General features: G+C 40.5%; 1 protein-coding gene across 4 annotated transcripts in view; it reads left to right on the forward strand.

Moving 5' to 3' along the window:
- Positions 1–22,171, forward strand: part of ELP3 (elongator acetyltransferase complex subunit 3) — a 100,079-nt gene that overhangs the window by 25,681 nt on the left and 52,227 nt on the right. For all 4 annotated transcript variants that reach the window (XR_010112919.1, XM_003830789.5, XM_034965889.3 and 1 more), the window contains 3 exons: positions 10,714–10,875; positions 13,487–13,613; positions 20,873–21,066. Coding sequence is in view for 3 of the 4 variants with exons in the window: in XM_003830789.5 (XP_003830837.2) it covers positions 10,714–10,875; positions 13,487–13,613; positions 20,873–21,066 (483 nt within the window). In the remaining variant the exon portion in view is untranslated. The remainder of the gene's footprint in view (positions 1–10,713; positions 10,876–13,486; positions 13,614–20,872; positions 21,067–22,171) is intronic.

A 22,171-nucleotide genomic window follows, 5' to 3' on the forward strand; every position in this document is an offset into this window, starting at 1 on the left:
GAGTCATACTTTCTCCCTGTGGAATTTTAAATTCATTTCCCGTTCCTTCCTCTTCCCCCACCCCCCCCCCCGCCCCATTAATGACTTTAGATCCTCCAACTATGTTCTTACCTGTCTTAGAAAAGCTGAAGTGCTAGGTAATGCTAGGTACCAGGCCCAGAAGACAATTTCGTAGACTTGCACAGCTGCAACGGAAGCAAAAGGAACCTACAGAGACCTGAGAGTGAGTGACTGTGGCCCTGCTGCCCTGGGTGTCATTTCTGGCAGGCCTCAGGACCTTCTGCATTTCTGGGCTTTGACGCTGACACTGCTTATCTCTCACTTTTTCTATTGACCATTTTACTTTCTCTTTTGGTCACCCAGATTTCCATACATGGTGACCAGGATCCTTAACATTGGCCAGAGAACGTAGGATACAATCTTAGTCACTTTAAGAGAGTTGATATGGTTTTTCTTTCAGCATTTTATTTGAAACAAAAATTAAACAGTTTTAAGTGAGCATCCACATACCCATCACCTAGATTCTACGATACTTGCTTTATCACATATCTGTCAGTTCCACTATCCATTCATCAGTGTCTCCCGCGTGTGCTTGCGCTGTCTTTTTTGATGAATTTCATAGTAAGTTGTATGCTTCAGTACCCTTCTCCCGGGATACTTCATCATGCATATCACTGACTAGTGTTCACTGTCTGCAGTGTTTTTCTTTCGAAGTAAGTTTACATACAGTACAAAACAACTTGTGGCGTTTTATATATATATATATATATATGTGAACACATATATTAAGTATACCATTTGATTATTTTTGACAAATGCATATACCTGTGCTACAAAGTCCTATTAAGATACAGAATGTCACCGTCATCCCAGAAAGTTCCCACATCCCACTTGCCAGTAAATCCTCCCCTGCGCCTCCCAGAGGCAGCCATTCTTCTGATTTTTTTCCCCATCACAGATTAGTTTTGTCTCTTCTAGAACTTCATATAAATGGAACCATATAGCATACACTTGTAGGCCTCTCTCACTGAGCATAGTATTTTGAGATTTATCCATGTGTTGGGTGATTCATTAGTTGTTACCTATTTAGTGCTGAGTAGTATTCCATTGTATGCAGAGATCACAGTTTGTTTACCATCCTTCTATTGATAGACGCCTGAGCTGTTTTGTTTGTGGCCATTATGAATAAAACTTCAGCGTACATTCTTGTATAAGTCTTTTTGTGGCTATATGTATTTATTTCTCTTGGGGGAATAAATAGACATAGAATTGCTACGTAAGTTTAGTTTTACAAGAAACCGCCAGTCATTTTCCCAAAATGGCTCTACTATTTGTACTCCCACCAATAATGTATGAACATTTGGTTGTACCACATCTTCACCAACATATGGTGTAGTCACTCTTTTTAATTTTAGCCATTCTAGTGGGCGTATAATGGTATCTCGTGGTTTTAGTTTGCTTTTTGCCTGATGACTAATGATGTTGAACACTTTTTTAGTATGTGCTTATGCTATTTGAGTATATTTCCTTTGTGAAGTATCTATTAAAATCTTTTGCCCATTTTTGATTGGGTGGTTGTATATCCTAGCTGCCAGTCCTTTGTCAGCTCTATGTTTTGCAAACATGAAAACCCAGTCTGTAGTTTGGCTGTTTGTTATGTTAATAATATCGTTTAGCCAAAGTTTTTAATTTTGATAAAGTAGAATTTAGCAGTTGTTTTCTTTCATGGTTATTGCTTTTCTGTATTGTCTCTAATAAACCATTGCACGTTCCCAAGGCACAAAGATATTCTCCTGTGTTTTCTTCTAATTACAGGTTTGAGCTTTCACTTACAGGTTTATGTTCCATCTTGAATTAATTCTTATGTGTAGTATGAGGTGGGGATCAAGGTTCCTTTTTCCCCATATAGACATCTAGTTGCTTTAACATCACTTCTTTAAAGATTTTCCTTCCCTATTCAGATTATATCACACCTTTGTTAAAAATCGAAGGACTCAGTAAATGTGGGCTGGGCTCTTTTCTGTTTCATCAATCTGTTTTTCAGTCCTTATGCCAGTGCTACACTGTTTTGATTACTGTGGCTTTTTAGTATATCTTGAAGTCAGGTAATGTGAGTCTTCTAACTTTGTAATTGTTTTTCAAAATTGCTTTAGAAATTCTAGGTCCTTTGCATTTCTATGTAAAATTTAGAATCAGCTGGCCAATGCTCTATTAAAAAGTATAATGGATTTAGAATTGTGTTAAAACTATAGAACAAATGGAAAGAATTGACAATTTATTGCTTCTTGCAATTCATGAACATAGTCTATCTCCTTGTATACTTAGGTTTTTAAATTCTCTTAGCAATCTTCATTGTTGAGATTGTATAAGCCTTTTGTAAACAAATTTTTTCAAACTATTTGTATGTGTTTTGGTGCTACAGTAAATGAAATGTAAATTTCATTTTTAAATTTTATTATTATTATTATTATTTTTTTTTTTTTTTGAATCAGAGTCTCGCTCTGTCGCCCAGGCTGGAATGCAGTGACGTGATCTCAGCTCACTGCAACCTCTACCTTCTGGGCTCAAGACATTCTCCTGCCTCAGCCTCCCGAGTAGCTGGGATTACAGGCATCTGCCACCATGCCTGGCTAATTTTTGTATTTTTAGTAGAGATGGGGTTTCACCATGTTGGCCAGGCTGGTCTCAAACTCCCGGCCTCAGGTGATCCGCCCACTTCAGCCTCCCAAAGTGCTGGGATTACAGGCGTGAGCCACCATGCCCAGCAATAAATTTCATTTTTTCAAATTTTTGCTGCTAATATATATACATACAGTTGATTTTTATATATTAATGTTATGTCATAAGACCTTACTAAATTCACTACTTAATTCTAAAAGCTATTTTTGTAAATCCTTTAATATTTACTTCCTAAACAATCATGTCATCTGCAAATACAGTGCATTTTACTTTTCCCTTTTGGATTTGTATGCTTTTCTTTCTCTTGCCTTACTGCACTGCCTAGGACCTTTCGTACAGTGTTAAACAGAAGTGGAAAGAGTGGGCATCTCTGTCTTGTTCCCAGTGATACAGGGAAAACATTTTTATTTCAGTATTAAGTGCAGTGTTGCCTGTGGGTTTTTTATAGTTACGTGTATTAGATTGAATAAGTTTATTGAAAGGGTTTATCATTAACTCATTTGTCTAATGCTTTCTCTGCATCTATTTAAATGGTCATATGATTTTCCTCCTTTATTGTGGTAATATGGATCATTTTGTTTTTTTTTTAACATTAAACCTCACATTCCTAGGATAAACCCTGTTATATCATCATCTTTACATATTGTTGGATTCAACTTGCTAATACTTTGTAGAGGATTTTTGTGTCTATGTTCATACAGGGTAGTGGTCTGTAATTTTCTTTTTTATAATTTTGTTGTCAGGTATTAGTTGTTGGTATTAGTGTAACGCAGGCTTCACAAAACAAGTAAGGATGTGTTGTTCCCTCCCCTGTTTTCTGAAAGTGTTCCTGTAACATGAATATGATTTCTTCCATAAACGTTTGCTAGAACTCACCAGTGAAACTAGGGCTGGAATTTTCTTTATGGGAGGGTTTTAGATCATAATTCAGTTCATTTAATAGATATAGAGCTATTCATATTTTCTGTTTCATCTGTGTCCATTTTAATAAGTTACGTTTTTCAAGGAATTTGTCTGTTTCATTCATTTTGTCAAACATTTTGGTATTACGTTGCCTTATTAGGCTTTTAACGTCTGTGGAATCTTAGTGATCACCCCTGTTTCAACCCTGATACTCATCATCTGTGTTTTCTCTTTTTTTCTTTTTTACCCGAGTTAGGGGTTTATCAATTTTGTTGTTCTTTTCAAAGAAGTAGCTTTTGGTTTTATTTCCTCTACTCTGTAGACTTCTGCTTTTATTTTTATTCTACTTTCTTTCCGTTTAATTGCTCTTCTTTTTCTAGTGATTTAATAAGGTATAAAAGCTTGGCCAGGCGCAATGGCTCAAGTCTGTAATCCCAGCACTTTGGGAAGTGAGGTGGGCAGATCACCTGAGGTCAGGAGTTCGAGACCAGCCTGGCCAACATGGCAAAACCCCGTCTCTACTAAAAATACAAAAGTTAGCCGTGTGTGGTGGCACGCACCTGTAATCCCAGCTACTGGGGAAGCTGAGGCAGGAGAATCGCTTGAACCTGGGAGGCAGAGGTTGCAGTGAGCCAAGATCACGCCACTGCCCTCCAGGCTGGATAACAGAGTGAGACTCCTTCTCAAAAAAAGAGAAAAAAAGCTTGGCCATCATTTTAGACATTTTCCTCAAAGCACTGCTTTAGCTGAATCCCACACATTTTGATATGTTGTATTTTAATTATTATTCAATTCAAAATATTTCTTCATACCCTTTATATGTATGTATTTGATCCATGGAATGTATAGGAATGGGGTGTTTAATTTCCAGATTTCCAGACAATGAGGTTTTTCTTGATATCTTATTAATTTCTAATTTATTTTCATTTTGGCCACAGAACCTATTCTGTATAATTTTGGTGTTTTAAAATTTATTGAGACTTGTTTTATGGCCCAGCATATGTGTTCTCTCTTGGTGAACATGCCATGTGTGTTTGTAAAGAATGTGTGTCCTCAGTTGCTGGGTGTCATGTTCTATAAATATCAGTTAAACCAAGATGGTTGGTAGTAGTGTTCAGGTAAATTTTGTTTTTTATTCTTTTGTAGTTCTATCAATTGCTAAGAGATTGAAATCTCCAAGTATGATTGAGGAACTCTCTACATCTCTCTTCATTTATATTGATTTTTATTGAATGTATTTTGAAAATCTGTTATTAGGTACATACACATCTATGATTGCTGTGTTTTCCTGATGTATGAGCTTTTCACCATTGTGAAATTACCTCTTTATCATCATGAGATGTCCTTCCGCATCCCTGGTCTTGCAGTTTACTTGGTGTTAATTTAGCCGTCACAGCCTCATATGCTTACTGTTTGCCCTGTGTATTATCCTTTTCCATCCATTTGCTTTCCACCCATATGTTTCTTTATCTTGAAAATGCATTTCTTTAGACAGAAGTCTACAGTAATTGGGTCTTTTTTTTATCCATTTTGCTCGTGTGTGCCTTTTAATTGGAGTGTTTAGTCTGTTAACATTTGATGTAATTATTGATACATCAGTTTAAGCTGATGGTTTGATTTATATCTGCCAGTTTAATCATCTCCTCACTTTGGTTTTCAGTAGCCAAGAATAATAGTTGTAATGAATACTATTATGGTCTAATTCTTTATAATGTATTTTTTCTATATCCTTTAATAGGGAATATCTTCTTAAGAGAAAGGGAGAGGACTCCTTATATCTAGTACAATGCCTTAAGCATAGAATTCTGGTACTTAATAATGCTAAGTGAATGCGGTGGAAAGAACTGTCCCTTAAGAATCAGGAGACATAGTCTCCAGACTTATTTATATTATTATTTTGCATTATTACCTGGTTTAATCCACTTATTTTGTGTGTGTGATTTAGTTTCCTCATCTATAAAAATGAGGAGGTTTAGGACTATATTATCTCTAAGATTACACCTTTCTGTCATCTATGATTTGAAGCTTTCTAATGAATGAGAATTTTTATCTAAAAGATATGTTCACAAGTTATTCTTCATTTAGCAACCACTTTCTGACAACCATTTTTTATAATGTTTTTATGTATATAACCCTTAAATTTCAATGTGGATATAATATTAAAAGAATGCAATATCTGTGATTCTTTTTTTCTTTTCTACTAATAATGTGTTGCTGCTGGTTCTTTAGCTACACGAGGGGACTACAAAATGATAGTTTTTGTCAGCCATGAAAAAAATCAAACCTCAAACAAAATGTTATAAGCTGTTTTTATATATCTTAAGCCCTGCCAGCTAATGTGATAGGGCACAAGAGTCTTTGATTAGTCTGTAAGCTGCAGTGCCACCAGGTTGGTTTTTCATAGGTAGTACTCATTTTTAAATCAAAATTCTGTTACTTCATTTTGTGTTGGGCAGTGGTTAATTTATAGAACCTCGTGACATAACCACCAATATCGAGGAAGCAGACTTGACTACCATCTCAAAAAAAGACTGGGGGTAATAGTTATTTTTAAATCCTCAAGCACATCAAACATCCAACTCAGTTAAGTCTAGAGCATCACTAGCAGAGCATTGGGCAGAACTTCAAATTTTATTGAGGTATTTTCAAGATAGGGTAATAGTTAAGAAGAGGAATTTGTTTATGGTGCTGCTGCCAAGGAGTTACACCAATAACTCAAGGTGTTATCAACAATTCAAACAAATCTGGCTGTTCAAAGAAGTGGGTAAACTCCACTGACTTGTTTTGGGACCGTAGATGGAGAAGAGATTGTATGTTGTGACTAACGAAAATGAATATTTCATCTCTGTACCATTTTTTACTGTGCAATTTGGTTTGAACAGGTTGAGTATGAGGTTGCAGCATATCCACACAGGGAATATTCTGTAAGCCATTCAGCAACTTGAGCCTTGAGTTCTTGTGAGAGTTTAAGCAAGACTAGACTCAGGCACATCCAGTTGCAGTAAGGACAGAGGTTTTGAAAGAGGAGCTGCCACGAATTATTTGTAATGAGAGGTGCCCACCTCTTTGATACCACAGCTTCTTGGAGTGAAACAAAAGATAGTTTCCAGAAGATAATGAAGAGACTTTAAAATCAGTGTGCTATCTTCCTTCCATCAGTGTCCCCCTGGTTGGGCCCTTAGTGCAAGGAGACGGTAATAATAGATAGTGCTTCTGTCAAAAGGTCGCTTTCTTCTTTCCAGAAATAGAAACATGCTTCCCAAGAAATAATCTAAATCTATTTATATTTCTGCCACTTCTAGCTTTTTGTTCTGTAGTCGTTTCTTTTTTTTTTTTTTTTTTTTTTTCCTCTATGTCTTATCCCCCCAGCTAGATTGTTAAGCATGTCTGGGACAGGAACTATTATATTTTTACTTTCTGAAGAATACCTGGCCTACTGCTAGGCACCTTCTAAGGTTAACTTTTTGCAAGAGGAAAGATAAGCGGTAGATGTATCTGGAGGCTGCTGTTGGAGTGAAGAGAGACCTCCTGTGTTCCCAGTTATGCCTAATTCATTTATTCCTTCTTCAAATTTGTAATTTTTTTTTAATCAACGGAGAATTTTTAGTGTTGAAGCCTTTTAGCCTCTAGACATGTTTGAGCCTGCTGGCTTTCAGGGGCTTCCTGTCCAGATGGAGAGACAGACATAACCACAAATAACAAGGCAGACTACTTGTATTGTGGGCAGGGTGCTTGGGAATGGGAGCACTGAGATCTCACTGGGGGTGGAGGGGTTCTGGGAAGATGTCATTAGGGGAGAAATGTATTGGAGCTCTGTTTTGAAGGCTCGTAGCCTTTGGTTTTTGTTTGCTTTTAAATTCCTGGGTTATTGTCCCATTTCTCTTCACCCCTGCTCCACAATTTTTAAAAATTCTGTCAATATAAGGCTTTGACTTAAGCTATGCTTCACAGAGAACATAGCATCTTTTATAGCTGGTGCCACTCCTATGGCATACAGAAAAGCGTAGGATTCAACATAACCCCACAGTGTTGAGCTGTACAGGCTTAAAATGAACCTGTAATACCACAAAAAGAGCAGTGGAATTGGAATCAGAGGATCCCTTTTGAGTCTTGGCCTTGTCTCTCGAGAAGTTGACAGAGTTGCTGCATGCCGAAGAACTTGTAGCCCCCAAAGAGGTATGGGAGTTGAACTAGGTACTGAAGGAGAGCCATGCTTTTGGATAGCTAAGTGGCACATACTGTTGGATAGCTACCTAAACGATACAGGGGGTTCATATTAATACCAGGCCATAAAATGTCAGCACAGATTGGTTGAAAGCCTGTATACGCATATTTGCATATTAAAGAACAGTTATGTTGATATATTTACATCTCTGTTAAGTGAATCAGATTTAGTGAGATGTAGGATTAGATATAGTATTATCAAAAAATTTTCATGAGAATACAGTAAGCCTATGGGAAAAATTCATTGTTTTGTCATTCAAATTTGATACAAATTTCTGTTTAATTGCTTTTCAGATGAAAATACAATTCTGGAAAGAGGAAATATAGTGAAAGCCTTTTTATAAATATAAAATATTTTTTCAAAACTTGAGTTGTTTTTTTCTTCCTCCATTTCTGTTGCTGCAAAAGGTAATGACATTTCCTGCCTGAGGAAAAACATTTTTGAAATGGAGTTAAATTATTATTTGAGAATAAGGTTTCCTTCTGTGGCCTGTACTATATTCTGATGACTTATAAAGAGACCTTGTGTCTTATAAAGAGACCTTGTGTCTTATAAAGAGACCTTGTGACTTATAAAGAGACCTTGTGTCCTCTGTATGTCCTTGGTGGGGCCTTTGACACTCTGCAATAGGAAGACTAGCTAATAAATTTTCTCTTTCCTCTACACAAATTCCCATTTGTGCAATTGCCTCCCCTCTAGTTTTTCCCAGTGATGTAAGCTACTATTATGCCACCACGCTTGCTAACTTAATGGTATCACTTTTAAGAAATACTGCAGGTTTTTAAAAAATACCAATTGGAATGCCTCATTCTAGGATATTCTCATTTACTTTTAAAAACGTAGTCATTTAGAGCTTTTTGCTTTCTGGGGTTTTTTGGTATTTTTTTTTTCAACCTTTGTATGGTGTGCTTTCTCCATAATATATGAATATTTATTTTTATTTGAAAAATGTTTTCCCTCAAACCCAATAATTGATGCTGGAGGAAGGTGTGTTACGTCTCTCCTGTGGCATCATGTACTCCTGTTACTGCGTGCCTTAGTACTCACCTGTTTAAGAGGCACAGGACCTGATGATTCTATTGTTTCAGAGAAGCCAAATTAGTTTGAATCCTGTCTTAGGCAAGATTTGATAAGATCTGAGCCCTTTTTCTGTCTCATAGTTCATCTTTTAGTGACTTTGAACTAGTTGTTTACCTTTAGTCCTGTTGCCTGTGGTAATCCTACCTAAAACCTCGTGGAATACAGAAATAAACAATGCAAAAGAGTTCAAATGTCCAGAATGAAAGATTTGAGAATTTGTTCTCTAGATTGGTAATTCTTAGCTTTCTTAATTATTATTGGCAATAAATAAGTCTGTTTTTATTGACAATTAAGAGTGAAAGAGTGAACCTCATGGAATTAGTTACAAAAATTACAGAAATTTTATGATTTTTACTTTTCAGTAAAGAGCAGTGAACTTCTTCAGAAAGAAGGAAAATAAATGGGAAATTTTTTTTTAAAGGCTTCTCTCATCCTCCCCCCAAAATTGAGAACATTGTAGAAGGGTGCACTAAGAAGAATGATGGGGTTCTAAGACTTGAGAGATGTTGGCCGGGCACAGTGGCTCATGCCCGTAATCCCAGCACTTTGGGGGGCCGAAGCAGGTGGATCATTTGAGGTCAGGAGTTCGAGACCAGCCTGGCCAACATAGTGAAACCCCGTCTGTACTAAAAATACAAAAAAATTAGCTGGGTGTGGTGGCACGCGCCTGTAATCCTAGCTACTCGGGAGGCTGAAGCACAAGAAATGCTTGAACCCAGGAGGTGGAGGTTGCAGTGAGCCAAGATCGCGCCACTGTACTACAGCCTGGGCAACACAGTGAAACTCCGAATAAAAAAAAAAAAATTGAGAGATGTTGAAAAGCAGAGAAGTCTGGGGTGGGTCCACGCTGAGTTGTCTAAGCAGTGTGGTAACTGGAATACAGAGCAAGGACTTTGAAGTCAGGTGGACCCAACTTCAGATCCTGACTCCGATTTTATTAGCTCTGTGCCCTTGAACACGCTGTTTACTCCCTTTCAGCTTCAGTTTCATCACTTGTGAAATGGAGGTAATAGGACACACTTCATAGAGCTAGTGGGAGGATTCAGTACTAGAGTGTGTGGCACAGAGCTTGGCCCACAACAGCCTCTGTAAATGTGAGCTCCTGTCGCCTCACTTCACTAGCCCTGCTAGCAAGAGACTTACTTCTCTGCCTCTTTGGCCAGCATTAAGGCCACTAACTCAGAGAGCATGAATCTAAAGTGGTGCTCACTACTCTGATACGTGATTTTAGTAAAAGACAAAAATGATTGGTAATTTTGTAAATCATTGCTAAGATTAATAGACTAGGTGAAAAGGCTTTTGTGTATATAGAAGACATTTCATCTAAAATATTCCTATAATCATTACATATGCCCTCCCCCCTTTTTTTCTTTCATTTAAAATGACTCAAAAATATAGAGTGGGAAATAAATAATGCAGATGGTTTTCACTTATGTGAAAAATGGTTGCTAGGAATTGAAAAATAGGTTTTCACAGTTGAAATCACTGCTTTCAAGGAGATTATGGTTGCAGCTTACTGCAGGAGAATAATAATGATAATGATGATAATAACATTACTATGCTAGCTCAGTCACGTCAATCCTATGAGGTGTAGATAGTATATTATCCTCATTTTGCAGTTAAAGGAACCGAAGCAGAGGTTAATAGCATCCTCATGTGCATAGTTAGGAAGTAGCAGAGCCAGGATTTGAACTCAGGCAGCCTGGCTCCAGAGCCTACAGTCTACCACTATCTCATACTAGGAGGACAGAGAGAAGGCAGTTTTTTGAGATGGAGTAATGTCTTAAAACCTGCAACAGGTTAATTATTTTAGATTTGCTCTACAGGTATTCTGAGAGAAGCCTCACAAAGTGTATTGGAATTACTATTGAAACCAGACCCGATTACTGCATGAAGCGACATTTAAGTGACATGTTGACCTATGGCTGCACAAGGCTGGAGATTGGGGTGCAGAGTGTTTATGAAGATGTGGCTAGAGACACCAACAGGTAAGATGGTGGCAGGTGATCTTGCACAAGTCTTCCTCCAACTTCACCATTTTCTCTACATTCATACCCAGCCTTTCTTCCTTCTGACCACTCTTAGGGAAAGAAGTATGGGTATTCCTCCTTTTCAGAATTCTTTCTTCTGTCTGTGTTCTTAATTCCATCCCCTCTTTCCCTCATTTTCAGTCTTTCTCTAGTGGGTCTTTTCCAGCAGCCTGTAAACACGCTCATCTCTCTCCCTCTTCTTGTCCTAAGCAGCCTTGTCCATATAGAAAGCAGGGGAGAGGACTCGGGGTTAGTAGTTTAAAGCAGGAGAGAAGGCCAAGAACAAAGAAAAGAGTTTGAATAAAAAGGACATCAGGGTAATGTTTAAGAGATTCATTTTTGTGGAGCAAATACCAACTAGCAAAAAGTTTGATGATGCCATGGTTGTAAACTTTGAGAAATTTGGGAGTGCAAGGAAAGAAGGAAGTAAGAGTTGTTAGAGCTTTATTATGTTCCCTCTAGAAGTATATCATTTAGTTGAAAAGAAAATACCCGCGAAAGGTTAACGGTATAAGGAACTTCACAGTTAATTGCTAAATTAGTGGAGCAGGGGAGACAATTGAGAGTTTATTAGGCAGCTGAGATGATTGACCAAGAATTCTAACGGTGGGCTTTGGAGGAAGGATGTGTTGAGTTGGGTGTTAAAGGCCCCTTTATTCTGTAGGATTTGGGTAGGTGTGATTGGTGTTGTGCCAGGAGAAGGAAGCAAAGGGGAACTAGGGAAACAAGCACTGAGCAGCATCTTAGAAACAACCAAGAGGAATGCCAGGCCAAGGAGGATGGAATTTTCCCTTAAGGAATAGAGATCTGTTGAATATTTTTTAGCATGGGGAAGAATCTCATGGATATCATGTTTAATTAAGAAAGAGTAACCAAATAGGATGCTCTTATGTGGGAAAAGGCTTCAACCAGGGAAACTGTGGAGTGCTGTAGCCTTCAAGGGCTGTGCTAGAGAGACAGCTATGCAGATGGAGGGGAAGGGGAAGCTTTCTGAAGAATACGACATCTGAGTTGGGACTTCATGGAAGAGTCTGAGTTGGTCAGGTGCAGAAGAGGAAGATTGAGGCAGAAAGAAAATAATGAACTCCTGGAGATGGGAGTGCATAGCACATTTGAGGAATTTGGAGTGGCTTAGTTTGATTAGAATGTGAAATAGGAGAGTGATAAGAGGTGAGGCTGAAAAGCAGGCAGAGGGGCTGATTATTAGGGGCCTGAGGAGTCAGCCCAGGGAGGCTGGACATTAATCTAATGGAGCAAGCCACCAGCAGGCATAAAGCTACAATGTGATGGAGCATATCTGCAGCTTAGAAAGATCGCTTACAGTGTAAGGGGCAGTCAGAGAAGAGCAAGTTGGAAGGGAGATCGGGTACGAGGCTGTTACAGAAATTAAGCAGGAAATACTGATGTCCTGGAAAGAAGTGAATGGTGGTGATTGGTGACTGATTGGAAGTGAGGATAAGAGAGAATGGGAAGTCAAGGAGGCTTGGAGAGAATATGGGTTTCATTTGGCTACACTAAGTTTCAGATACCTGTAGAATAGCCAAGTGAAGGTTTGCTTTAGAGCAGGGCTAGGCAATAGACAGTTCAGCAGTGATCAAAATGTTCTGTGCCTGCAACTGAGTTTTCCATTTTAATTCTTCTAAATATAAATTTTAATAACCACATGTGCCTAGTGGCTGTCATTTTAAATAGTGCTGCTTTAAAGTATTGGTTATTTGGGTTTGGAATTCAGGAGAGGCCTGGCCTTGTCCTAGGAATTGGGAAGTCATCAGCAAAAAGACATTAGAAATTGAAGCCATGGAAATGGTTGGGAGCATTCTGAGAGAGTGAGATGGAGTCTGTGGTTTCTAGGATCCTTCTGCCGTGAATGGGAACACCTTGGTGGCAGAAGGATAGCCACAAGACTTCCGTTTAGTTGCCCAAAACTATTATTAGGACTTGTTTCCTGCTGGATTGGCTCTAGAATGCCAAGTTAAGATGATTTATCCACGTGACCCCAAATGACTCTGCCTTCTCACTAAGTCATTCTCTCTTTCTACTGTTATTTAAGGATCCTCCAAACCCACCAGTGAAATCTATTTTGTATCATAGGTTTCACTCTTCCTCCCTGTCTACAAATAATTTCACAAGATCTTTAAAGGAAAGAACATAGCAGCTTGCTGCTTCTGCATGGTTTTGAGCTCATTTTAATTTTTAATACAGGTATTTACATTCATAAGCTTATTTTGACTGGTGATGCTAAACCAGATAATTTTAATACACATTAACTTTTGCCATCCCAATGCTTTACTTTCAAGACTTTAAGTAGATGTGTAAGAGAATTTCTGAGAAATATCTCAGAAATAAAGTTATTTACTTCCAGGCCTCCTGAGAGGTGGGGATGTAAAAAATGACTTTCTGAGATGTCTTTTCCCCCAGCCATATGATTTTGGTTATGGAACTTCTGTTACCTGTCTCAGAGATTGTTTTCCCCTTGTTCCTTGTGTTAACTTTGTCACCCATTTATTTGTGTAACAGATGTTACACAAATAGGTAGTGATTTTCACAGGTAGTGATTTTCTTTCCTTAGGGGCCACACTGTGAAGGCAGTGTGTGAGTCATTTCACCTGGCCAAAGATTCCGGTTTTAAAGTGGTGGCCCATATGATGCCTGACCTGCCAAACGTGGGACTAGAAAGAGACATTGAACAGTTCACAGTAAGTGTGACTTCAGCCAAGTTCATTCAGAATGGCTCTGCATGTTTCTTATCCCATCTGGTCTTGTTGCTTGTTTACTGTTGATGTTTTCCAGTGTTAAAGAAATGCATCCTTATTATAGAATATTAGAAACACAGTAGGGTAAGAGACATCACCCATAGCCCCATCAGACAAAACTCTTAACATTTTAATGAATTCTTTCCAAGATTTTTCTATGCATAGGTTTTTTGGGGGGTGAGGTTGTTTATGCAAATATAACACAGACATACAAATATATATGACATAGGAAATTATTGTAATAGTTTTTTCACTTAACATTTTAACAAGCATTTATCCATGTTGTAGCCTGGTTTCTGTTAACATGTTAACATATTTAAATGTCTTTTTAATTTAATATGTCATACCTTGCTTAAACCCTTGCAAGTTTTTCAGAATTTAAGATATACTGGTTTTTTAATATTATTTAAAAAACACTGCAGGTAAATGACTTTATGTGTATAATTTTTTTTAGTATTTAGATTTATCTGTTTATGATAAATTCCATGGAGTAGAATTATCAGGTAAAGGTAGAAACATTTAAAGAATCTCACTGTATTAATAAGTTGCTTTGCAGAGAGTTATAACAATTTATACTCATTTCAGCAGAGTTTTTCTTCCCAAATAATTCTCTCCTGTTTATTTTCTATATATGCTTATAGATGCATATGCACATATGTACATATATTTTACTGTTTGCTAGTTTGATCAATAGAAGTGCCATTTTAACTTGCATTTTGAAATTGTAATAATACATTTTTCAAGTTTGTATTTACTAATTACATTTCTTTCATCTTTTTGGAATTGTGTGTTTTTATCCTCTGACTTATTATTCTATTGAGATAAGAATATTTTTAGTATTAGTTTATATGAATTTTTTAGGTAAGGAGATTATGGACTCATTGGTTTTTATATTTGTTTTAAATATTTTCCTTAACCTATTGTTGACCTTTTACTTGTGCTTCCATTAAGTCGATCTTTTTTTTCTTTTTTTTTTTTTTCTTCAAATGCTTCTAAGCTTAGAACTGCCTTTCTGTTCTTTGAATTTTAACTCTGGGTTGTTTTATTGTTGTTATTTTAACTCTCACAGTTTCTTGATCCATGTTAACTTTGTTGTGAGAAATGAGATTGGTCAGGCCTTTTGTTTTTCTTCAGATTCTCCGATAGGGCAAGTGTGTTTTAAGATGATGACGATATTTATCAAGTTATTTCATCTATAAAAGTACTTTTAATTTGCTCTGTTTAGAAAAATGCAGTTTACCATGTCTTATTTGTGAAGTTAATAATTCTTTCAAGAAGTTTACTTTTATTATTTTTTAAGCTGGTGAACTGCACCTGAGGACCTGTTTATGAGATAACATTAATTCACAGATATCCCTCTTCGTAATTCCCCCACAATGGCTATGTAATAGACTGTGAGTCTAGTATCCTCCCCTCAGTAACTAATAGCCAGATGCTCAGACACCAGGCCAAAAAGGCACCTGAAACACACTTTTTATTATCATTATTATTATTATACTTTAAGTTCTAGGGTATGTGTGCACAACGTGCAGGTTTGTTACATAGGTATACATGTGCCATGTTGGTTGGCTGCACCCATCAACTTGTCATTTACATTAGGTATTTCTCCTAATGCTATCCCTCCGCCTGCCCCCCACCCCACGACAGGCCCCGGGGTATGATGTTCCCCACCCTGTGTCCCAGTGTGAAACACACTTTTCTTTAGCACAGCTCCTAGGGAGACCAGTGGGATAGCCAGAACTCAAAAAGTTTAAGTGCTCCTGAAAAATATAGTATGTTTCATACTGTAGGAAGCCATAGCAAATAGCTGAGTCTCAGTACATATTTTCCTTGGCGTCTTCAACATAAGGAATAGTTCAGTAATACTGCAAGGACAACCCTTCTTGTAAACAGATTTATTTGCTTGTTTGTAGTCTTTGCAGGGAAACTCACAGGGAATATGAGTGGATCATATTTCTTTTCTAACTGCGTCCTAGTAAAGAGTAACAGAAGGGAGCTAAAATGAAAAATCTGAGTTCTTTCTAGAGAAGAATTCTCTACAAATTAAATTGTTTTAAAATAAATAAGTTTTAGAAATTGATAAGAAGAGGCAAACAGCTCGGTAGGAAAATGGGCAAAAAACTTGAACAAGCATTTCACAAAAGAGAATATTCAAATAGCCAATACACCTATCAAAAAGTTGTCAAAGTAATTAATCTTCAAAGAAGCGAAATTTAAAACTACATTTGGTTTCTCAGTTTTTTGTTTTTTTTTTTATGGAATTTCGCTTTTTTTTTTTTTTTTTATTGATCATTCTTGGGTGTTTCTCGCAGAGGGGGATTTGGCAGGGTCACAGGACAATAGTGGAGGGAAGGTCAGCAGATAAACAAGTGAACAAAGGTCTCTGGTTTTCCTAGGCAGAGGACCCTGCGGCCTTCCGCAGTGTTTGTGTCCCTGGGTACTTGAGATTAGGGAGTGCTGATGACTCTTAAGGAGCATGCTGCCTTCAAGCATCTGTTTAACAAAGCACATCTTGCACCGCCCTTAATCCATTCAACCCTGAGTGGATACAGCACATGTTTCAGAGAGCACAGGGTTGGGGGTAAGGTCACAGATCAACAGGATTCCAAGGCAGAAGAATTTTTCTTAGTACAGAACAAAATGAAAAGTCTCTCATGTCTACCTCTTTCTACACAGACAGGGCAACCATCCGATTTCTCAATCTTTTCCCCACCTTTCCCCCCTTTCTATTCCACAAAACCGCCATTGTCATCATGGTCCGTTCTCAATGAGCTGTTGGGTACACCTCCCAGACAGGGTGGTGGCCGGGCAGAGGGGCTCCTCACTTCCCAGTAGGGGCGGCCGGGCAGAGGCACCCCTCACCTCCCAGATGGGGCAGCTGGCCGGGCGGGCGACTGACCCCCCCCCACCTCCCTCCCGGACGGGGCGGCTGGCCGGGCGGGGGGCTGACCCCCCCACCTCCCTCTCGGATGGGGCGGCTGGCCGGGCAGAGGGGCTCCTCACTTCCCAGTAGGGGCAGCCAGCCGGGCAGAGGCGCCCCTCACCTCCCGGGCGGGGCGGCTGGCCGGGCTAGGGGCTGACCCCCCCCACCTCCCTCCCGGATGGGGCGGCCGGCCGGGCAGAGGGGCTCCTCACTTCCCAGTAGGGGCGGCCAGGCAGAGGCGCCCCTCACCTCCCGGACAGGGCGGCTGGCCGGGCGGGGGACTGATCCCCCCACCTCCCTCCCAGACGGGGCGGCTGGCCGGGCGGGGGCTGACCCCCCCACCTCCCTCCCGGACGGGGCGGCTGGCCAGGCGGAGGGCTGACACCCCCACCTCCCTCCCGGACAGGGCGGCTGCCGGGCAGAGACGCTCCTCACTTCCCAGACGGGGTGGCTGCTGGGCGGAGGGGCTCCTCACTTCTCAGACCGGGCGGCTGCCGGGCGGAGGGGCTCCTCACTTCTCAGACGGGGCGGTTGCCAGGCAGAGGGTCTCCTCACTTCTCAGATGGGGCAGCCGGGCAGAGACGCTCCTCACATCCCGGACGGGGCGGCAGGGCAGAGGTGCTCCCCACATCTCAGACGATGGGCGGCCGGGCAGAGACGCTCCTCACTTCCCAGATGGGATGGCGGCCAGGAAGAGGCGCTCCTCACTTCCTAGATGGGATGGCAGCCGGGCAGAGACGCTCCTCACTTTCCAGACTAGGCAGCCAGGCAGAGGGGCTCCTCACATCCCAGACGATGGGCAGCCAGGCAGAGACGCTCCTCACTTCCCAGATGGGGTGGCGGCCGGGCAGAGGCTGCAATTTCGGCACTTTGGGAGGCCAAGGCAGGCTGCTGGGAGGTGGAGGTTGTAGTGAGCCGAGATCACGCCACTGCACTCCAGCCTGGGCACCATTGAGCACTGAGTGAACGAGACTCCGTCTGCAATCCCGGCACCTCGGGAGGCCGAGGCTGGCGGATCACTCGCGGTTAGGAGCTGGAGACCAGCCCGGCCAACACAGCGAAACCCCGTCTCCACCAAAAAAATACGAAAACCAGTCAGGCATAGTGGCGCGCGCCTGCAGTCGCAGGCACTCGGCAGGCTGAGGCAGGAGAATCAGGCAGGGAGGTTGCAGTGAGCCGAGATGGCAGCAGTACCGTCCAGCTTCTGCTCGGCATCAGAGGGAGACCGTGGAAAGAGAGGGAGAGGGAGACTGTGGGGAGAGGGAGACCGGAGGGAGAGGGAGAGGGAGAGGCGGTTTCTCAGTTTTCTACAGCACCTTGGTCTTGTATTGTGGATATAATTTATCTTTTCTTATCTCTCTGAAGAAATTTATTACAGATATTTTTTATACATTTTATTTTTCTGTATGCAATGCCTCTGTTTCCTCCAAGTGCCTTTTGTTTTCTGTTTTGGTTGGCCCCTTAATGTTCAAGGCTTTCCCCAAGTTTATGATGATCTTCAACCAGTTTCTTATGCCTTTTTTTTTTTTTCCTTGAGACGGAGTCTCGCACTGTCATTCGGGCTGGAGTGCAATGGCACGATCTTGGCTCACTGCAACCTCTGCCTCCCGGGTTCAAGTAATTCTCCTGCCTCAGCCTCCTGAGTAGCTGGGATTACAGGTGCCCTCCACCACACCTGGCTAATTTTTTGTATTTTTAGTAGAGACGGGGTTTCACCATGTTGACCAGGCTGGTCTCGAACTTCTGACCTCGTGATCCGCCCGCCTCGGCCTCCCAAAGTGCTGGGATTACAGGCATGAGCCACTGCACCTGGCCTAAAGCGATTTCTTATGCTTTTAAGAGTAGGGGTTTGAAAAACCGGATGGCAAGGCCTATGTGCCTAGCTTGCAGGCGTGCTTCATTGAAGAATGTTCTTTTAGCAATAAGCGCTTCTTTCTTTAGGGGATTCCTAAATGTCAATATCGTGAACACTTACATAGAGCCATTTGATTCATCCAGAGATGAACTCTCCAACTTCCTGCTTTGGGCTGAGTGGCCTGAGTATATCTCAGGAAGTTGGTTGCTGACATCCAGAGAGCGAGGCGGAGAGTCCACCAGTCTATGTGCTGGCTTTTCCCTGTTTTCAGCCTTGGTCTTCATCTAGACCTTCCTTTGTACCTGGAATCTCAGAGCGCAGAGGCTTTCCAGTTTCTCCAGGGACTAAACGTTCTCATCTGCCTGTTCGGGAAAGGCTAAGGGTTAACGGATAATTCCCTCTATGTACACCCTTGATCCAGTACCCCTGTTTTTATTTCCATGTCTCTCCTCCATCCTGCCCAGTTCTTGGTACCTCTGATCCGTGATCCTTTCTGGGACTCTGCAGTGTGATTGAGCAGGCCTTTCGTTACTGTCTCCTTTTGCTATTTTCTTTACTTGCAAAGTCATTCACAAGCCTTCCTAGTTTCTGTCTTTGAAGAATTTGTTGCCATCTTGGGTCTCATTCTTGCCTCCTTTCTTGTTCTCTTTGTTCTTCTGGGTTTATACTTTTTAAAAAATTCTTTCCTGTTCCTTTTTTTTTTTTTTTCTTGAGATGGAGTCTCGCTCTGTCACCCAGGCTGGAGTGCAGTGGCACGATCTTGGCTCACTGCAACCTCCGCCTCCTGGGTTCAAGCAATTCTCGTGCCTCAGCCTCCTCAATAGCTGGGATTACAGACGCGCACCACCACGTCCAGCTAATTTTTGTATTTTTAGTAGAGATGGGGTTTCACCATGTTAGCCAGGCTGGTCTTGAACTCCTGACCTCAGGTGATCCACCTGCCTTGGCCTCCCAACGTGCTGGGATTACAGGTGTGAGCCACTGCACCTGGCCCCTGTTACTTTAGTGTGGTTTTGGAGGGAAAGAAAAGAAACACTTTTTTAAATTCTCTAGTGTAACCAAAAGTTGAGAACCAATCAATTTCCATTCTTTCCAAAGGAATGTATCAGCCCATATGTCTCCGAAACTTATTATACAAGCACCAGAAATACTTTTCTAAATCCCATGTTCAAATGTAGATTCAGACTGGGTGAACAATGGCTTCTATACGTGCTCTTTGTGGGATGGCTGCAGAATATTTATTAAAGACCTGATGATTCTTTAAAATATAAATGTTATAGGAAAATCACACAATTACAGAAGATCTCTGAAACTAAATAGTACATAAAGAATACAGCATTTAAGAACGTGACAGATGTCAATGAGAGATGGAAAAGTCTATTGTTATATTTCTTTGTAAAGCAAGTTAAACAATGAAGAGCTTTGGAAGACTAATGTGGCAAAGATAAAAAGGATTTTTCCATTTTACAAGATAGAGCCCTGCCAGCTGAGTAGATACTCCCACCAAGGTGGGAGTGAGAGGGGACTGTGAGTCCACTTTCATTTCTCCAAAATATATTATGCAAAACAAGATTAGAGCAAATTATCAGTGCAAAGTCATGGAAAGGAGAATGCCTGGTGTCTCATTGCTACATCCCAAAATAAAGAAAGAAAGCCAGCTGGGGTGATGTAGTATAAGAAATGACTGTGCCAAAAGTAGTTGAGTTAGATGTATTGCTCAGTGTCCAGATAACAAATGGACAACGTGTAGCCCAGGATAGGAATGGTGCCAGTTGGTTTAGGGACAGAGTAGTCATATCCAGGGATCAGCAAACTTTTCTTCTAAAGGGCCCTATAGTAAACATTTTAAATTTTGTAAGCTAGATGATCTCTGTCACAACTTTTGAAATGTAAGCAATTAAGTATATTCCATTATTAAAGAAAGATATCCTCTAGAGGTGAAGGCAGACATGGAATAGATTGTCATGTGATGATAAGAAAGAGGTAATACTGGGTTCAGTGGGATTTTTTTTAAGTGGGACAGCTAGTATTTGAAAGTCAGAGGGGCCTCTCTGAAGAAGTGGCATTCAAACTGAAACCTGAAGATTAGCTAGATAAAGAAAAATTGATGAACTTTCCAGGCAAAGGAAATTGCCTTTGCAGGAGTGGAAAGGCCAGATGGTGAGGGGTGGCATGAGATGAGATTGTGCAGGAGACAAGCTGGAATGGTGAGGGCCTAGTGCAGTCCAGCACACACTTGCTTGGCCCCAGTGAGACTACAGAAACAAGGAGTTTCTGTTCTGTCTGTATGCCCTACCTGGTCAGAAGCAAAGGCTGCCCCAGGGCCTACTGGGTGTGCCAGAGAAGCTGTCAAGGGTTGAGATTTCACCCTCAGTGATCTCTGCATAACTAATGGAGAAGTCATTTTCTGTTCTCTATTCACAGGAGTTTTTTGAGAACCCTGCTTTTCGTCCCGATGGGCTGAAACTCTATCCTACCCTGGTGATTCGTGGGACTGGGCTTTATGAGCTTTGGAAATCAGGAAGATATAAGAGTTACTCTCCTAGTGACCTGGTCGAATTGGTGGCTCGGATCCTAGCCCTCGTGCCTCCATGGACTCGAGTGTACCGAGTACAGAGGTAGTGTGTTATCTTTTATTCCTAAAATAGTTGGTGACTAGTCTGTTTACTATTTCTCATGGAAATAGTCTGATTTCATATTGAGGGTTTTGGATTTTTCTGAATGGAAATAAGATAACTGGAATGCTATCTGAAAATAGGGAGGGATGGAAATCATAGCATGTCTAAGCCACTTTGCCAATAACGTATTTATCTATCTACCCATTCATTCATGAGCCTGGAGACGGAGCCATGACGGTCAATAGGCATGGTGCTTGCTTCCGAGCAGCTTATGGTCTAGTTCAGTGTTTCCTCTTCCAGGTCTGCTTCCATCTAGATGCAGTAATGGGTATGAGCATAAGAAGTGTGGCCGTGTGTGCAATCTCTGTTCTAGAGCCTCTGAAAGAAAAAGTAGCAACAATCACTCTTTACAGATATTAATGTAAATATGGAGGAAAGGTGACATTTCTGATGGCTTGAAGAAAACAAAATAATCTGAACTGCTTTCTTCCTAGAAAAGAGAAAGTAAGATCTCATTTACAATCAGGAACCTTATTTACCTATTTATACTTACATACATACATACATATATACTGGAAACGTAACATAACATCACAGAAAAATTTTAGAAGCCATAAAGTTACCTGTATACCTACAATCCTAACAAAGCCAATTCCCACACACACATTCCCACCACCCTGCCAAAAACTACCCAGGTTCCAATATTACAAATGCAAGGCCAGAAGGAGACTGCAAATGCATTACAATCAGCTGCTAGAGCAGGACTCCACTGAGCACAGAAACTGTGTGACTGATCATGTAAAGCAATGAACACTGAAAACAAGCCGAATTAACTACTTAAGGAAAATTATCGAGGATATAAAGTAACGGACTTGCTTGAAGGTCAAAGGACATTTACATGATACTTCTGCTGCATACTGATTTCTCAGTTTTAAAATCATTGGCCAAACTGCACGATCTAAATTGCCTATATGGTCTCTATTTTTTAAAATACACCTAAGAATACTAAGGAGATTTTAATAGAAAAATCAACTGTTGAAATTGCTTGTGTGGCCCTTCCCCTTGTTGTTCAACCCTTCTGAAGCAATTCAGTCCAAAAGACATT

This window comes from Pan paniscus, chromosome 7, assembly GCF_029289425.2.
Source record: "Pan paniscus chromosome 7, NHGRI_mPanPan1-v2.0_pri, whole genome shotgun sequence".
NCBI classification, from domain to species: domain Eukaryota; kingdom Metazoa; phylum Chordata; class Mammalia; order Primates; family Hominidae; genus Pan; species Pan paniscus.